The sequence below is a fragment of the Chaetura pelagica genome, unplaced genomic scaffold (genome assembly GCF_000747805.2).
Source record: "Chaetura pelagica isolate M959 unplaced genomic scaffold, ChaPel_1.0 scaffold46, whole genome shotgun sequence".
NCBI lineage: Eukaryota > Metazoa > Chordata > Aves > Apodiformes > Apodidae > Chaetura > Chaetura pelagica.
In genome coordinates, this window is record NW_009954102.1 from 6,367,998 (window position 1) to 6,384,018 (window position 16,021).

The following is a 16,021-nucleotide window of genomic DNA, read 5'->3' on the forward strand; positions in this document are numbered from 1 at the left end:
CGTCTGCTAAACTTCAACTGGAAAAAAGTGAAGAGGGATGGAGATTAATCTCTAGCATTTTATTCTGTACCCAACTCCATATTATCCTGTTCTCATTTCTTCAAATTGCCACATCCAAGGGAAATTCTAGGGGTGGATACGGAACTGGTACATGCTATATAAACCTGGAGTTAAAAGGTAGCCCCCATCCGATACAGTTCATAGTTTGCAGTCTGCACCCAGCCAAGCAAGACAGGCTTCAACTGCTGCAGGCTGATCTCACAGGGGTTTTCAGTATTTTTTTCTGAAATACAGCTACCCTGTTGTTTCCAATCATGTATGTTCAAGGTAACCAAGCCTCCAGAATGCAGTTTTAGCTTATGTTATTGTTAATTTAATAATAGAATACAGCACCCTGCTGGCATTGCACCATCCTGTGATGATATGACAGCAATCATAATAGGCAAACTACAAGCAGAATGGGAATTGCCAACTCTTAGGAGAACTCTGATTCAATGTCAAACTCAGATATCCCAAGGATCCTTCATAATAACACCAACCTTCTATGTGTCACTTTTCCCACTAGATGATTTTTCGCAGACAGGAACTCCGAGTCATACACAGGAAAGTGTCCCAAAAAGAGAAATGCAACCAAAGTTGACCAGCTCTGAGTCCTACACTCTCACTCTTTGGATTTCATTTTCATCATTCCTCCAGGCAGGCCTCACTTACCTGGGCTAACATGGTCTTTGCTTGTAGTGAAGCTTTTGCTTGAGGACATCCTTTTTGAGACATCAGGGTCTTGGTCCAGCACTGTGAGTACAGCTTGGCGGTTCAGGGCTGGCCACTCCAGAACACCATCATTCTCTCCACTGCACAAGTGAAAGGCCACACGAGTGTAGCCACTGATTCTGGAGTGGGGTTGCAAAGTTATGCCAAACCCATAACCCTCAGGGCTATAAAACCGGGGGCTTTCAATAAAGCCACTCGTTGGTTTCTCGAGGATTTGGCTGAAATTCCGTATGACCCACACAGCTGTGGGGCAGGGGGTCTCTGTCAGCGTGATGTCATCAATAGCAATCCCACCAGATGAGGAGCTGGGGTTGCCTTTGAGTCCTTGGAAGAGGTAACGGAACTTCTTCTGTGCACTGAGAGTTACATGGGCAATTTTCCAGTTGTGGTCATTGTCCGCTGTGGTAAAGGGAAAGCAAAACATTGACATCAGCATGATGAGTGATATTACAAAGCAGCTTATTCCTAACCATCCATTCCAGCTGTGTTTTTAGACAACTGGACCTCTCGCAGAGTCCTGAAGGCTGGAGATCTGCAGTTGATACTGTGATTATTGTATGTGCACGTTGCCCTGCCACCTAAATGCTCCAGGTACACGGCGTGAGGGACTTTTCACACGTGATTGAGTGACAGTCTCTGGTATAAAGGGCAACAGGCTAAAGTCCAAGACATAATAAGTATATGGGAGTCAATGACCAAACATGATAGAATTAACTTGCTGCCACTTTTCCAGGGACTTACATCTCTGCAAACTGCTGCAGCTTGATACAGGCAGATTAGCACAGGTCTTGGGTTTTTTGACAACAAAAACATACAGAGCCACAGGGGCTGAATTTGGCCTATTTAGCAAAATCAGCCAAAGTGGGAACTCAGTTCAAATTTCCAAAATAAAGCTTTTGGATTTCAAACCATATTAAAAACCAGGCTGGGATTCCTAGAGGAGCACAGGTATTTACATCTGAACAGCTCACTGTCAGATGATATATCAGCCAGTGGAGGTCTAGCCAATTGATCTCCAGCAGAGGTTGGGGTCCCTCTCAAACACTGAATGCAATGTAACATTATTAGGAAATGGTGCCTTCTGCTCTGGAGCACCTACATTACATTATTACAACCCACAGTTTCATTGCTAAATGCACACATGTAATACCAACATTCTTAGCCATTCTTCCAAGAATGTCTTGCAAGACATTCTGGCAGCTTTGATTTCTGAGCTAAGCCACTGCATTCATGGACTCAGTAAAACAAATTTTCCTCCCCAATATTCTATGTATTTCTTATATTTCCAGAATTACCTTGAAAGGTTTGAATTTTCCTCATCTTGCGAACATTCCCAGTGCCATCATCCTCTTTCAGCCAGATGATCAGCTTGTCTGAAAGGCTTCCTGTGATCTTATAGAAGAACTGGAGGCACTGCTGAGTTCTCTTTGGATAAAGGATTCGAGACTCTAGGACTGCCACCTCATCTGCCTGGCCAGAGCTCGTGTTGAAGTACATGAAATAGCCAGCATCTGTGAAGAAAGTGTAGAGTGTCACCATCTCCTCCCAGATTTCCTGCTGGCTGTAAATTTAATACTTCAACTCCACATTTTTAGACAGGCATAAGTATAGTAGCTAACAGGAATAGCAGAGGAAATGGTATAGGACAACCATCTATGATAGGTCAGGATAAGAACAGGACTAGTAGTCCAGCTTGTATGTGGAACTCGTTGTTGCCATTTAATGTCAAGTTTGCATTTCTTGGTCTAGTTGAAAGTTGTATTTCTCTGGGATGGCAGAGATAGGAGGCAGAGGATTCAGCACTGACTGCCAGTAACTAGTAAACATTTTTTACTTTATTTATGTGGAAGATAATATAAAGATGCAATCCTGGAGATCATTTGCTTTATTGCCTTGTAAAGAGTAAGATAATTTCTTATCAGTGGTGAAGATAAAAGAATTGGACACAGAACTACACTCTCCTGACCCTGACCATGAAACTCTCTTTTACAGCTTATCCAAAGACTTCAAAACTCAGCTTCTCAAGTTTGTGGAAATTAGATCAGAGTTCCTGCCCCTCTAGCTTAATTTCCCACTAATATTTTCTGAAGTATACTTTACTTTAGATTTGAAATGTCTCATTTTATTCTTGTATTGATGAGGAATTCACCATTTGCACATGTGTCTCTTCTTGGTGTCACATGAACACGTCACATCTTATCTGTATTGCATTTCTCTTTAGTTATTCATTATAGTCTATGATTAAATGAACAAGAGAAATGCTTTTAGCTGTTTGTGTGAAAGCTTCCTCTGTTGGGGGCTGCTTCCTTGGACTCCTGTCCAAGCTAATATCTGGGGCATCATCAGTTAAACCTGTAGCTGCATAAGTGCAGCACAGCCTCCTGCATGGTTAGTGGAGCTGTTTGAGCAGTTTATCCTGTTTGCTCTAGCTATGTCAGGAGGATTTTCTCCTTTACCTCCCACACAGCAGCAATGCTTTGAACTCATACCCATAGAAACCTTGCCAAAGACACCAGAAGTGCTTTGTGCACGTGTGACACTTCACCACAGGTTAAATTTCTTTTAAATTTAAGTATGTTAATATAAGTACGATGACCGTTGCTCCAGGTGGGAAACAGAACTGTGAGCCTCATACAGGTGCCTAACTTTGTTATTGAGCTTACAGTGGTACCAAAGTCCCACATCATCTAGGCTCTACCTCCTCTTTGATAAGTATGTCAAATAATGGCAACATTAATCATCTGTGGCTGTTAGGATACGGCCTTAGCAGACTTCAGCATGGAGATACAGGGATCAAATCCAGAGCCAAGCTGCCATCTCCTCCCTAAGTATTATGCTGTACTTTCCCTCATCCCATTTAGCCCTTGAGAAGTAAAAAACCAAATAAGTCAAACTACTTGGGCAAAATGCAATCCATCCATGTTAGAAACCTAAAGTTAGCCCCCACTTGAGATGGCTGCAGAAGCAATTCTCAAAAAATGCCTAAATTCTTGATGGAGTCAATGAGCCTTCCAAGATCTCCAAAAGAGAAACACTCATGCAATTCATTTGGGCACCCTGGAGACCCTCACCATCCCTATCCAGAGGGGAGGAATTCAGAGTATATTACTACTAATTTAGCATCGAGTCACTAGATGGTAAAGTGCCATTAAGTGCTTACTTCAGACAGATCAGATTTTACCCAATAATCTCAAATAATTCAGCTTAATTCTTTTTCAGTTATAATTATACTATCTAAAGAAAAAAAAAAAAAAGAAAGAAGAGAGAATGAATGAAAAAGTCAGGTGAAGGTTAGAAGCATGCATTTATAGAAGCTGCCAGATGGTTTTATTGAGTTATATTGTTTTCTCAAACCTGATTGACAAATACCAGCAATATAAGAGGCTGGGGATTTCTTTTCTTTCCAGTGGGTGGGTCACATAAGGGGAAAAGTCTATTCTTGAGTGCAGCAAGTCAATTTTTTCCTTTATGGAAGAGTAACAAAGCCCAATAGAATGTGCTATAGGCCAGGATTCCTTCATTCTGTACTTCGGCAAAATTTACAACAATTTTTTAATATATATATATGTATATATATATTTTTTTTAATTTTATTTTTTTAAACCTGTAGTAGCTTTCACTGTCTAAATAATGACAAATCAGGCCCTTGCTTTTCAGGATTCCCTGTTGGGATTTAATCTTTATTCTCACTTGCAAGCTACCACCCTGTGACTGGGGCTGACTCCACCCTTTTCAAGATTTTCTTCCTTTGAAAAATGCCAACATTGATGTGAAAATTAAAATTATCCCTACACATCTATCATAAAAATACTTTGAAACTTGCTTCTACCTCTAGAACCAGCACTTTTCAAACTTAATTTATTATTTGCTAGGAAAATATAACATTTATGAGTGTCTATGAGTGCTGTTTCATCCTTATCATGAGGGAACATAATTCTTACTCAGACTTTGGAAATTGCTGTAAATTCTTTTCCAGGTTATATTTAAAAGGCTCTAGTTAAGATTGTTCTATGTCTCATTTTATCTTGCTGGTGGGGAGAACATTCCACTGTGATGAAAAAGGTTAATGAGAGCACCAAGTACAACCATAAACTCAGGCTCATGAGGCCAATATGTGAAAAGAAAAAAGGCTTTTTGCTTAACTAGAAACATTACGACTTGGATATTTGCTGGGTAGTGTCTTAAATATAGTAATTTAATCCTGTGTTTTCAGAGCAGCAAGTGCTGGGTTTTCTCAAAGAGTTGACAACAAAGGCAGGTTCAGAGAAGCTGTTAAAGACTCTGTATTTAAAGCATGCAGACCAGCACAGACATGCACAAGGGACCAATATTCAAGATAATCCCTTTTGCATAGGAAAGTGTTCTTTTACACCATTTTACCTCTGCAACGCCCAGAAATTGTGTGGTCTTGCTGCCCTGTAGCACTCAGTTGATGGACCCAGTCTAGATCATTCCTGGTGCCCTGTATCATGCCGCAGATATTTTCACTCTCAAAAGAACAGTGGTCCAAAAAAGTATGAGTTGAAGCTGAAAAAAAAATGCACACATGGTTACCTCCAAAGTAGTGTCTCCTTTAAAACAGAAGTCTGCTCTAATGGTTTTTTTCAGGGGGGAAGTTGGTTGTTTACACCAGTAAAGACATCACATAGAGAAGACTTAACCAACAGCAGATGTGAGCCCAAAGAATCAAAAGAGGAAAAATTTGATTCCTGAAGGGTTCCCTGCATAAAGATAACAACATTTGACCACTTTGCAGAAGGTTAACAAAGGCTTCTGCTTGTAAATCCTGGAGAGACAAGCTCTTTTATGAACAGAGCTGATGTTTCATTTAAGCCTTCCTCTGCTGGGTTTGTTTTTCTTCATGGCTCACTTGTCTGCTTTGGAAGAACACTGTTCTTTCACTCCAGGCAAGGTCCACCCAGTTTCTTAGGCCAGTTCAGCTGAGTTTGCCTGCAAGCTGATGTTTCTGTTGACAGATCCACAGGCACATTAACTTCTTGCTAATAATCACACATGGTGGTAACATCTTCCACCAGTTTAGCAACCAACTAGACAGTGTCAGACTCTAGACTTAGCCAATCTCACATACAAAATAATGTAATTAAGACCAAACATCAGGAAAAGAGGACAAAGCACAGTTGCTTTCCCCTCACAATGAAGCTGCCCACACAGCAGCAGAACACAACCACACAACTGAACCCCTAGGAGCAACGTAGAAGAAATGATGCAAATTTAATGACTTTCCTGGAGCAACTCAACTTTTACAAAAGCAGTAACAGTTGCAGAGCCAAAGACAGGGAACAAACTGTTCGGGTCTCCACACCACATGCCCTCTCCCATACTTCCTCAAGAGCACCTGAGAAGAGTCTTTGTGGTTTTAGAGGCACAAGGGAGGTAAACTAGCCTGGCTCAAGTATAAACAGAGTTTGCTATGGTTAAGTTATGACTTACTGCAATTATACATGCGATTCAGTCTTTCCAGGTCAATGGCACTGAGGTCTAGACGTTGTCCAATTATGTCATCAAATTCTGGTATCTTTGCTGTTATAGTGGGGATGCTTGCATTTTTGTTAAATGAAAAAGGTGCATAGTGCATCACTGATTCATAGTCATAGGGGGTGTTCAAATCAGTGATGTAGCCATCATCGTACTTCACAAAATTGTGCTCTTTGTCTGGTAAAAGAACAGAAAAGTGCTTCACTTTTAGAGAAAAAGGAAAGGAAATTGTTTTAACATAGCCCCTCGGATACAGTGTTCTAAGAAGAATTTATATAACCAAAAGCAATTAAAATATTAAACATTTTTTAAAATGTAAAATATTCAAATTCAGCAAGATTTATGAAGTAATTTGGACAACAAAGCAGTTCTGTTCCCTCACATGTGACTTCAGTAAGTTCAAAATCATATATCAAAGAGCTATAAAGAATGGGATATATAGGAGGTCAGATTAAATGGTCTAGTAGTCAGCATTCTGAAGGATTACATTTAAGGATTTATGTGCTCCATTCCAGAGCCTGTTTGTATTGATGCAAATGTTTCCCAGGATATTCTATCATATATGGACATGGAAAGGTCCTGGAGTCCTCCACTCATTCAGGAGACAGGTATGACAGTCCTGGAGTGCCTCCAGGGTCTGTTCTTCTTTGAAGCAAAGAATATATTAGGACTGTGAGGGAAAACATACCTAATTTTTTACCCTAGATTGACAATATTGCTATGATGTTTCTATTTAAATGTCTTTTGCAAACACATTTTTCATGGTTTCTTAGAGAAGGGTTTTCATTATGAAGGTGTCTGACAGGGCAGAGAGAGGGAGCCATTTCACATGTTTTGGTATGGAAGAGAGATTGCCAGAATTTTCAGTGACAAGTATTTTGAGAATATTTGGCATTTTCTCTCCAAAAAGAAACAGCACATGACTGTGCTCAGTAGATAATTACAGCTTCTGAGTGGGAATTCTGTCCTTCCCTTCTGCAAGTCTATTCCGGGTGCAAAGGGCTTCAGTTCCAGGCTTGAGATTGTATTTGAGCTTGGGATTGTTTAACATTGTTACGGGTACTTGAATTGCACCTTTTATCAAGAAGGGTGAGATTCCTGCTTAGAATGTCCTTGGCAGGACATATACATGTGCAATGGTGCTGGTTTTTAAGATCATTGCCAGGCAAAAGGTCACTTTTATGTGTTTTTGAACTGCTGCTTCATTAGGCCTCTTGTGGGATTTTGCTGAAGCCCAACAGGTTTTCTGTCAACAGCAACATGAACAGGGGATCTCTTCTCTCACCAGCCAGCTCTCTGTGCTGCAGTTTATGAAGTTCATTATGACAAGGACTGTTACCCTGCTGTTGCATGATTGCAGATCACTAATACAGGAAGAGATGTGTGTGTGCACACATAGACACACATAGAGCACAGTCATATCAGCCTTAATTCCCCTTAGAGGAACAGACATGTTTCAAACAGCTTCAGTAGAAGTTTTCTCCTCAAGGAATTTGCCTAACTGGAAAATTACATTTTATAGTATGGATAGAAACCTACAGAATATAGGAATTGACTGTGATGATACCAGCCCAGCCTGAGGACTCCATTCAGAATGCTGTCACACTGAAGTCCATCATCTCAGTCATTTTTTTTGCTGTTCCAGATTTGGGGTTGCTGAACATACCACACATTTAGAGGATGCAATGGTGTATTTTTTTTTGGAGGGGAAAGCACAGAGAATGGGCACAGTTTTATCTAGCTTTTCCATACCTCTGGACATCATGAAGCTGACAACAGGTTACAGAGCACAGCAAAAAGGGCCCCCAAAGCCAGAGTCTTGATATTATTAACATCATCATCTTACATATTGCCATGATTCAAGATAAGACCAAGTTAGTAATAAGGTGAATTGTTTTTAGTGGTGTTCCTAACAATAAAAAGAATAGTCTGCAAAAATCAATATCCACATCCCATCTCCTGCTCAGCCATCCCAAGAGACTGCAATTACAGGGTAGAGGCAAGTCATAATGCACATGGCCATTCAAAAGATCAGATCAGTAGGCAAGGGAGAGTAAGGTAAAGCTCTGTTTTATGTGTCCTGTCTAATTTAATCACCTTGAGGCTTCTTCATTAAAAAGTAAATATTTCCAGTTCCAGGAAAACCTGAATCAGGTTTTGAGAAGAGCCACATCAAAGCTCAGGACAAGTTGGGATCCCAACACACACCCCAGTAAGTTTACAATTTGCATTACACAATAAGAGAAAATAGTCTTAGAAAGGGGAAGTGATTTGTTCAAAATCAGAGAGCAAACCAGTCATGGGCCAAGAGGAAATTAAATTTGCTGACTTCCAAGCAGGGTCTCTCTCTTCTGGCCTTAAGTAGTCTCTAGTCTTTCACCAGAGAAGTTGTATCAAAGTCCAGCTACATTTACAAATTGATTTACAGGGTTGTCAGGAGTAGCTTAGTATTTTTTAAATCCTATATTTAAGAATGTTATAAAATCTAGAAGGGAAAAGAAGAAACTGATCGTTCTGCACTTTACAAAAGGTCAAAACCCACCTGTAATAATTTGATCCCACCAGATGGTCACATAGTCATCCCTGTCCATTCTTGACTGCTCATGGTAAAATCCCAAAGCATGCAGGATCTCGTGTTCCACAATTGCTCTGTAGTCACACCTTTCCCCAATAGAGAGGGTTTGTCCAGTCTGCAGGTTCCCCACCATGGACCAACACCTGCAATACAGATATTACTGTCTGTTGAGTTTTTTCTGTATATTTAAGTTCTCACCCTACTCACTCATTTAAAGTAATATCAAAACAGGTTTAAATATAAAAAGAGTCACATAAATCATTTAGGTGCTGAGCAGCTGCCTTGATACACTACAGATACTCTGCTCTGAAGGCAGACTAAACCACAAAACCATACTCACTATCACTTGCATGAGGCCAGCTCTTTTTATATCCTCTGTGTTAGACAAGCTCACCTCTGATTTGAGATACACAGAAGTTTAGTCTTCTTATCAGCTGCCATTTTGCCAAGAAATGTGCCAAGAAACATAGTGCATACACAGAAACAGGAAACTGTGACAGCCAACATGCCTTCACTAAGGGTGATCATGCCTGACCAATGTGGTGGTCTTCTACAACAAGGCTACAGAGATGGTGGATGGTGGCAGAGCAACTGATGTCATCTACTTGGATTTGTGCAAGGTATGCGACACTGTCCCACATGACATCCTGGTCTCCAAACTGACAAGTCATGGATTTCACAGATGGACCACTTGGTGGATAAGAGATTGGCTGGATGGTCACACACACAGAGTTATGATCAATGGCTCAATGTCCAAATGGAGGCGGGTGACCAGTGGTGTTCCCCAGGACTCAGTACTGGGACCAGTGCTGTTCAACATCTTTGGTGGAGACATGGACAGTGGGATTTAGTGTATCCTCAGCAAGTTTGCTGATGGTACCAAGCTGTGTGGTGTCGTTGAAACACAAGAAGGAAGGGATACCATCCAGAGGGACTTTGATAGTCTGGAGAGCTGGGCCAGTGCCAACCTCATGAAGTTCAACAAGGCCAAGTGCAGGGTCCTGCACGTGGGTCGGCACAACCCCAGGCACAAATACAGGCTGGGGGGAGAATGGCTGGAGAGCAGCCCTGAGGAGAAGGACTTGGGACTGGTAGTAGATGAGAAGCTGGACGTGAGCCACCAGGGTGTGCTGGAGCCCAGAGAGCAACTGCATCCTTGGCTGCATCAAATGAAGTGTGGCCAGCAGGGCCAGGGAGGTGATTCTGCCCCTCTACTTTGCTCTGGTGAGACCCCACCTGGAATACTGTGTGTTCTGGTGCCCTCAGCACAAGGAAGATGTAGACCTGTTGGAGAGGGTCCAGAGAGGGCAAACCAAGATGATCACAGGTCTGGAGCCTGTCTGAAGACAGGCTGAGAGAGTTGGGGCTGTTTAGCCTAGAGAAGAGAAGGCTGCAGGGAGATCTTAGAGCACCTTCCAGTACTTGAAAGGGGCTACAGGAAAGCTGGGGAGGGGCTTTTCATCAGAGAAGGTAGTGATAGGACAAGGGGTAATGGTTTTAAACTGAGAGGGGAGATTTAGGTTAGATAGTAGGAAGAAATTCTTCACTATAAGGGGGGGTGAGGAACTGGAATGGGTTGCTCGGGGAGATTGTTGATGCCCCATCCCTGGAGGTTTTTAAGGCCAGGTTGGACGAGGTTTTGTACAACCTGATCTAGTGGTGGGGTTCCCTGCTCATGGCAGGGGGTTGGAACTGGAGGATCTTTAGGGTCCTTTCCAACCTTAATGATTCTATGATTCTATGAAAATGGAAGCAGCTAATGAAAACCCAAAAATGCTAGCATCCACCTCCTCAAAAATTAACCATCCAAACATCAGATGCCCATTCCAGGTTCATCACTTGAACAACCTCTGCAGTCAGCAGAGGGAGGCAGCTGCTTCCAAGCTTCATGTCTAAGACTTTAAGCTGAGTTGCAGTCCCGGTGGCCTTTTCCTCTGCTGACAGCAGACTACACTTTTAAACTGCTGAATTAAGATGAGTTCCCACCTGATTCTATACAGCAAAACTAAGCAGAAACTGACATAACCCTTACCCAATTTCTTTTTTAAAGAAGATGTAGGTTTCCTCTCCTTCATATGGCTTGAAATCAACGCAAGACTTAAGACGGAACATTTCAAATGCCTGAAGAATGACTCCTTTGGCATTCAGGTCTGGAAAACATACATCCAGAAAGCATCTTTAACACACTGCAGATCATTCACCCTGGAGACAGGTGCACAGGACCAAAAGAAAAGTTACTGAAAACTTATTGCATTTTATTAAATTGTGTTTTGTTGTGACAGCTTTAGAAGAAAAAAAAATACTGGTTTTAATATAAAGAAGCCATCTAGTTATTAGTGAATTTTACTGGGAGGGACCCAGGTCTGAAAAAGAGAGTTATTTTTTTTTTAGTCACGGTATGACTCAAGTGCAAATAAGGATAGGAGCTAGAATCTGAATAAAATATCTGCATTACCTAGGTTATCACCCAGAATGTATGGAATGGGGAACTTCCATCTGTAGGTCTCATTCCGTAGGGCATTGCGCTCGTTTTGCTGAAAAAAAAAGGAATTAACAGCTGGTGATGTATCTATTGTGGAGAGATGGGCTGATTTATACCAAAACTAGTTAGGACAAGTGATAAATTCAAAGTTTTTAAGGACTTACAGGAAGCAAGATATCACCTTGAAAGAGATCCAGACCAGCAGCTGAAAAGCGATTTAATGAAAAATTATGTACATGAAAAATCAAATATATTTCACCTCATAAACCATGTTGAGCCTGCTTAAACAAGGTTAACATCCTCAGGCATTTGCAGAAAAATGAAGACTAGTTTCTTGGCACTGAAATAGAGGGACAAGCCTGAAAGTAACAGTAACTTCTACTCAACATTTACCACTCAGCAATGCCTGCATTTATGGGGGTGGAAATCTGGTGGCCTCCGTTATCCATGTCTAGTTAGAGAAACTCTTGTTGCTATCAGGCAGTGGTAACAGTCACACAATGAGACACTGCTCTGGAGAATCTAGTAGTATGGAGTAATTCATCAGGAAGAACAGAGTACACTGCACCATCAAAGAATATCTAGAAATTCCCATTGCAAGAAAAAACCCTAGAGGATGACAGTACAGTGCTTTGTGTCTTTTCCATTTGGTTTCCTTACTGTTTATATAGAAGCTCAATAAACTTCTACATTATTGCTCATCTTTTACAACTTGGTAAAAATCATAGAGATGGGGGAAGGGGGAAATGTCGGTGGGACTCCAAAGCCTGTCCAATTGATACAGCTGGCTACTGCCTGGACACCATGGGTCTTGTCCAAACTTCAGAAGAGAAAGACCTCTGCACCCCTTGTTGACCCAGGGTTACAGTCCCATCATAGATTCGTGTGTCTTAGCCAAAGGGAGGTAATTCAGAACTCAACTCTATTTCTCTTGCTGCCATGATCTATCTGACCATCAGTCATCCATGTCTTTTTAATAATACTGTAAATTCAGCATTTTCCTCACAATTTTTCAAGCCTTATGAGAATTTAGACATGAACTCACCTAAGTTTATCTCTGGAATGTCTATTATTATCTCACCAGCATCAGCACCTGCTACTGCAAGACAGAAAACATTGTGTTCAGCTTTGGTGGCACAGCAGCAAGCAGAATAAAGTGTTTCAGAATTCAGAAGAGTTCACAGAACACTTACCAGCTTCACTGGAGTGATGCCCATCCTGAAAGAGAACAAAATACAAGCAGTGTAAGGTATGAGATGTCTTTGGACTGAGAGGACCCTGTAGATATCAGGTTTCTACTTACAGAGACTGGAGTACCATACACAGAATATAGTAGAAGTGCTAGGCAGAGTGGGAAGATGCTGGAGCCCATTTTTGCCATGGAAAAAGATCCTGGTTCCTCTCAACTCTTGCAATATATAGGGCATGCTGCTGAACTTCCCACAGAAGATCAGCCAACCAGCTTAGAACTTTCCACCTTCGTAACATGGTGATAACAGAAAGATTTCCTCTTAAATGGCACGTGATGGTATTGTTGGTATCAGTTAACTAAGTCCACTTTGGAGGAATGTGAGAACTTTGTGTCTTCCAGGCATCTGGAGAAAGGCCCACCCAGTCTTGGTGTAAAATTATCTCAGTCTGACCTGAAGTTGCTGACTCCTTCCACTGAGTTTGTTATCTGTCAATGTCACCATCCTGACAGGAAGAAAACCACACTCTTAAACAGAATTATTCTGGGATTGTAGAACTCCAGTGACATTAGAATTTGGCCCAGCACTATTTTTCATTAATAATTAACATCACATTGTAAAGATTGGAGATAAAAGAGATATGATTATGGGTACCCTGACAGTGTTTCCCCACAGCTAATCTCATTCTAGGACTCATGCCCCAGTACACAACATGCCACCCTTTGACTCCAGAGGTTGTCATGTTGTTCTGAAACATACATCAGTAGATCCTTCCCCTTACAGCTTGGTGCTCCTTTCTTTTCAGGTGGGTTTCAGAGATGACAAATTCTTGTCATTGTCTTGGTTTTGGCCAATAACAGGGTGACAGATGCTGTTTGCTATCCCCTTACTACCTTCCCAGGGGAAAATAAAAATAGGAATAAGGGAGAGGGATTTTAAGGTTGGAAAAAAACCCAGAAAACTAGAAGAGGTTTGATGAACTAATAAATAGTAACAATAGTAGTGAATTATATACAGATGTATGCAAACATGTAAATACGGAACCCGCACTTCGCAGTTGGCAATTATTTTCCAATCAGAAGTCCCAAACTGGAGTTGGCAGCAGATGGGGGTGCCCGAGTCCAGGATCCCAGTAATAGTCCACAGCAGCCTTAGAGCAGCCAAGGACCAGCTTGGTCCTACTCAGGGAGGCAGGAGAAGGTGACCTGTCCCAGTCAACAATCCTCTTCTCCAGCAAGAAAGCAGGATGCAGGAGGAACAGCACCACCAGGAGAGGTAAGAAACAGATACACCCCACACCAGCCGGCAGAGAGCTCAGGGGCTCTGCAAGAAGCCATTTTATAGTGAGTGCCAAGGGAAGGAGCACAGTCATTAGTCCATTTGGGTCACCTGGCCCAACTTCTCCTCCCTGAAGGCACAGCTGCTCCCCACAGTGTAACTGCACAGTCTGGGGGTGCTCCCTGGAGGTCTGTGCTGGAGCAGATACCCACCTGCAGCCTGTGGAGGACCCCGTGTGGGAGCAGGTGGATGAGCCTGAAGGAGACCTCCTGGCAGGACCTGTGACCCCAGGGGATCCATGCTATGCTGGAGCACTTCACAGAGATCTGCTGCCTGCAGGAAGGACGGGTGTTGAGGGCCTCTGCCTTTTCAGCATCTTGGGGGACTAGTTCACCTCTCCTGTTTCATAGTTGGCCAATGTTCTCCTTCAGTTTCTCCTTGTTGTTGACATATCTGAAGAATCCTTTTTTCTTCTTTTTTTTTTTTTAATTAGTTTTGGCATCTCTGACCAATGTCAGCTCAAGCTGAGCTTTTGCCTTCCTGACTGCATCTCTGCACATCCTGGTAAGGCCCTTGTAATTTTCAGTAGGTGATGTTCCCCTTTGCCATATCTGGTGTGTTTCCCTTTTGGTTCTGAGCAGACAGGCCCCTAACATGTGGTAAGATGAGCACAGCCATCTGAGATGTGGGTGTCACAGAGGATGGGCAGTCCCTTTGGCCTGCTCTGAGAGAGAACCCTCTGCCAGGCTGCCTTCTGCACCAGAAAGCTCTTTTCCCCCTTCCTCCTGTTCCCTTTGGCAGCACAGAGCAGCTGCACACTGTCCTGACAAAAGTTGCAACTGATGTATTTCTTTTCTTTCATAGTTAGTCTTCAGTTTTGTCTGTGGGTCAAAGTGATATCTCCCCTTGAGTCCTCAATCTTCCTCATTCCAAAAGCTGACTGCTTCCACCCTCATCCTCCACATCAGCCCTGTTCTGTATGTTTCAATTTTAAATCAGCTTATTGAAGATGAGTAAGTGCATCAACTTCACTGTATGGTCTCCATACATCCCCTCTCTGTAGGACATCTCTGTCCAGACAGCAGGGACATTTTCAAGGCACATCACATGGGGGATTTCCAAAGATCCTGTGGCTACATCAATGGGTTTGCAGTTTTCTGTCTGGGAGCAAACGAATGTGAACAGCAGAGACTGTGTAGAGAAAAATGACTCTGAAATTGCCACTTGATGCTTCTCTGAGCTCCACTGCTGTTTCCAGCTTCATGCCTGTGCTTGGAAGTGCTCCCATGGACATTGCTGGCCTTCTGCAGTAAGTTTCTCTACAAATACCCAGTAAACTACTTATTTTCCAGTAACCGCTCTCAGGAAACTTATGAAGGCTGAGTGCTTTGCTTCAAAGTATTTTTCTTCCCCTTCCTTGAAGCTCAGCAGTTAATTGTCTGTCACTGGCCATGAGAGGCAGGAAGACACTGTCAGCTCCCCAGCCACATGCTCTGTCACACATCCAGAACCTTTACAGTGTCAGCAAACCACACACCCTGCAAACCACAAGCAAACAGCCCATCAAAACCCAAACTTGTTCCTCTAGAAACAATAAATTGCCAACAGTGGGACCTAAACAACCCTCTTCTTCATTTTTCTCCCTGCTTGGAGGGTCTTCCAAGTGCTGTTTTTTGCACTATGCTTTTCACTGGGTGCATACCTGCCCTCTCAAACCCCATATGTGATGAGAACAGGAGTACCTCCCTGCTATATGCCTGTTCTCCTCCTCATTGCCTGCAAATATGGTGTAAACACAGGATCTCCAAACTGTAACCAACCACAGCGTTGAACAGCAAATGTAATCTGTTGCTGTCAAAAGCCATCTCTTGTTCTCTCCTGCCCGGGAACAACTTCCACAGAAACTGCTTTCTTTCCAGTTCAGTATGTTTTTTTCTTCTTCTGCATCATGAGGCACTTTTGTGGCAAAGCACCACTAGTGCTTTGGGAAGCAGGTGTGCCAAACTGCCAGCACTCGTACACAGACCAGCAAGGTTCATGCCTGGAACTTTCAAAAGCAACATTTTTGCTTGAGAATTTCTGGATTGTCTATGTGATACTCCACTGTAGTGTTATGTTTTCTCTCCTCTGGCTCTGAAAACAACAGAACATACTCAATTCCTGTGTCCTGGAGGTAATCAAGATACTGCAGAACTCAATAGAATCGTATTTGTTCAATATGTTTAAATC

General features: G+C 42.4%; 1 protein-coding gene across 1 annotated transcript in view; it reads right to left on the reverse strand.

The window, feature by feature from the left end:
* MEP1A (meprin A, alpha (PABA peptide hydrolase)) overlaps nucleotides 1-12,696 on the reverse strand; it is a 14,685-nt gene extending 1,989 nt beyond the window's left edge. The window contains exons 1-11 of the mRNA XM_010002425.1: nucleotides 12,628-12,696; nucleotides 12,518-12,542; nucleotides 12,370-12,417; nucleotides 11,489-11,529; nucleotides 11,298-11,376; nucleotides 10,875-10,992; nucleotides 8,810-8,985; nucleotides 6,223-6,444; nucleotides 5,152-5,298; nucleotides 2,067-2,282; nucleotides 708-1,170 (exon numbers count right to left, since the gene is read on the reverse strand). Of these exons, the coding sequence (XP_010000727.1) occupies nucleotides 708-1,170; nucleotides 2,067-2,282; nucleotides 5,152-5,298; nucleotides 6,223-6,444; nucleotides 8,810-8,985; nucleotides 10,875-10,992; nucleotides 11,298-11,376; nucleotides 11,489-11,529; nucleotides 12,370-12,417; nucleotides 12,518-12,542; nucleotides 12,628-12,696 (1,604 nt within the window). The remainder of the gene's footprint in view (nucleotides 1-707; nucleotides 1,171-2,066; nucleotides 2,283-5,151; nucleotides 5,299-6,222; nucleotides 6,445-8,809; nucleotides 8,986-10,874; nucleotides 10,993-11,297; nucleotides 11,377-11,488; nucleotides 11,530-12,369; nucleotides 12,418-12,517; nucleotides 12,543-12,627) is intronic.
* Nucleotides 12,697-16,021: the final 3,325 nt, after the last annotated feature.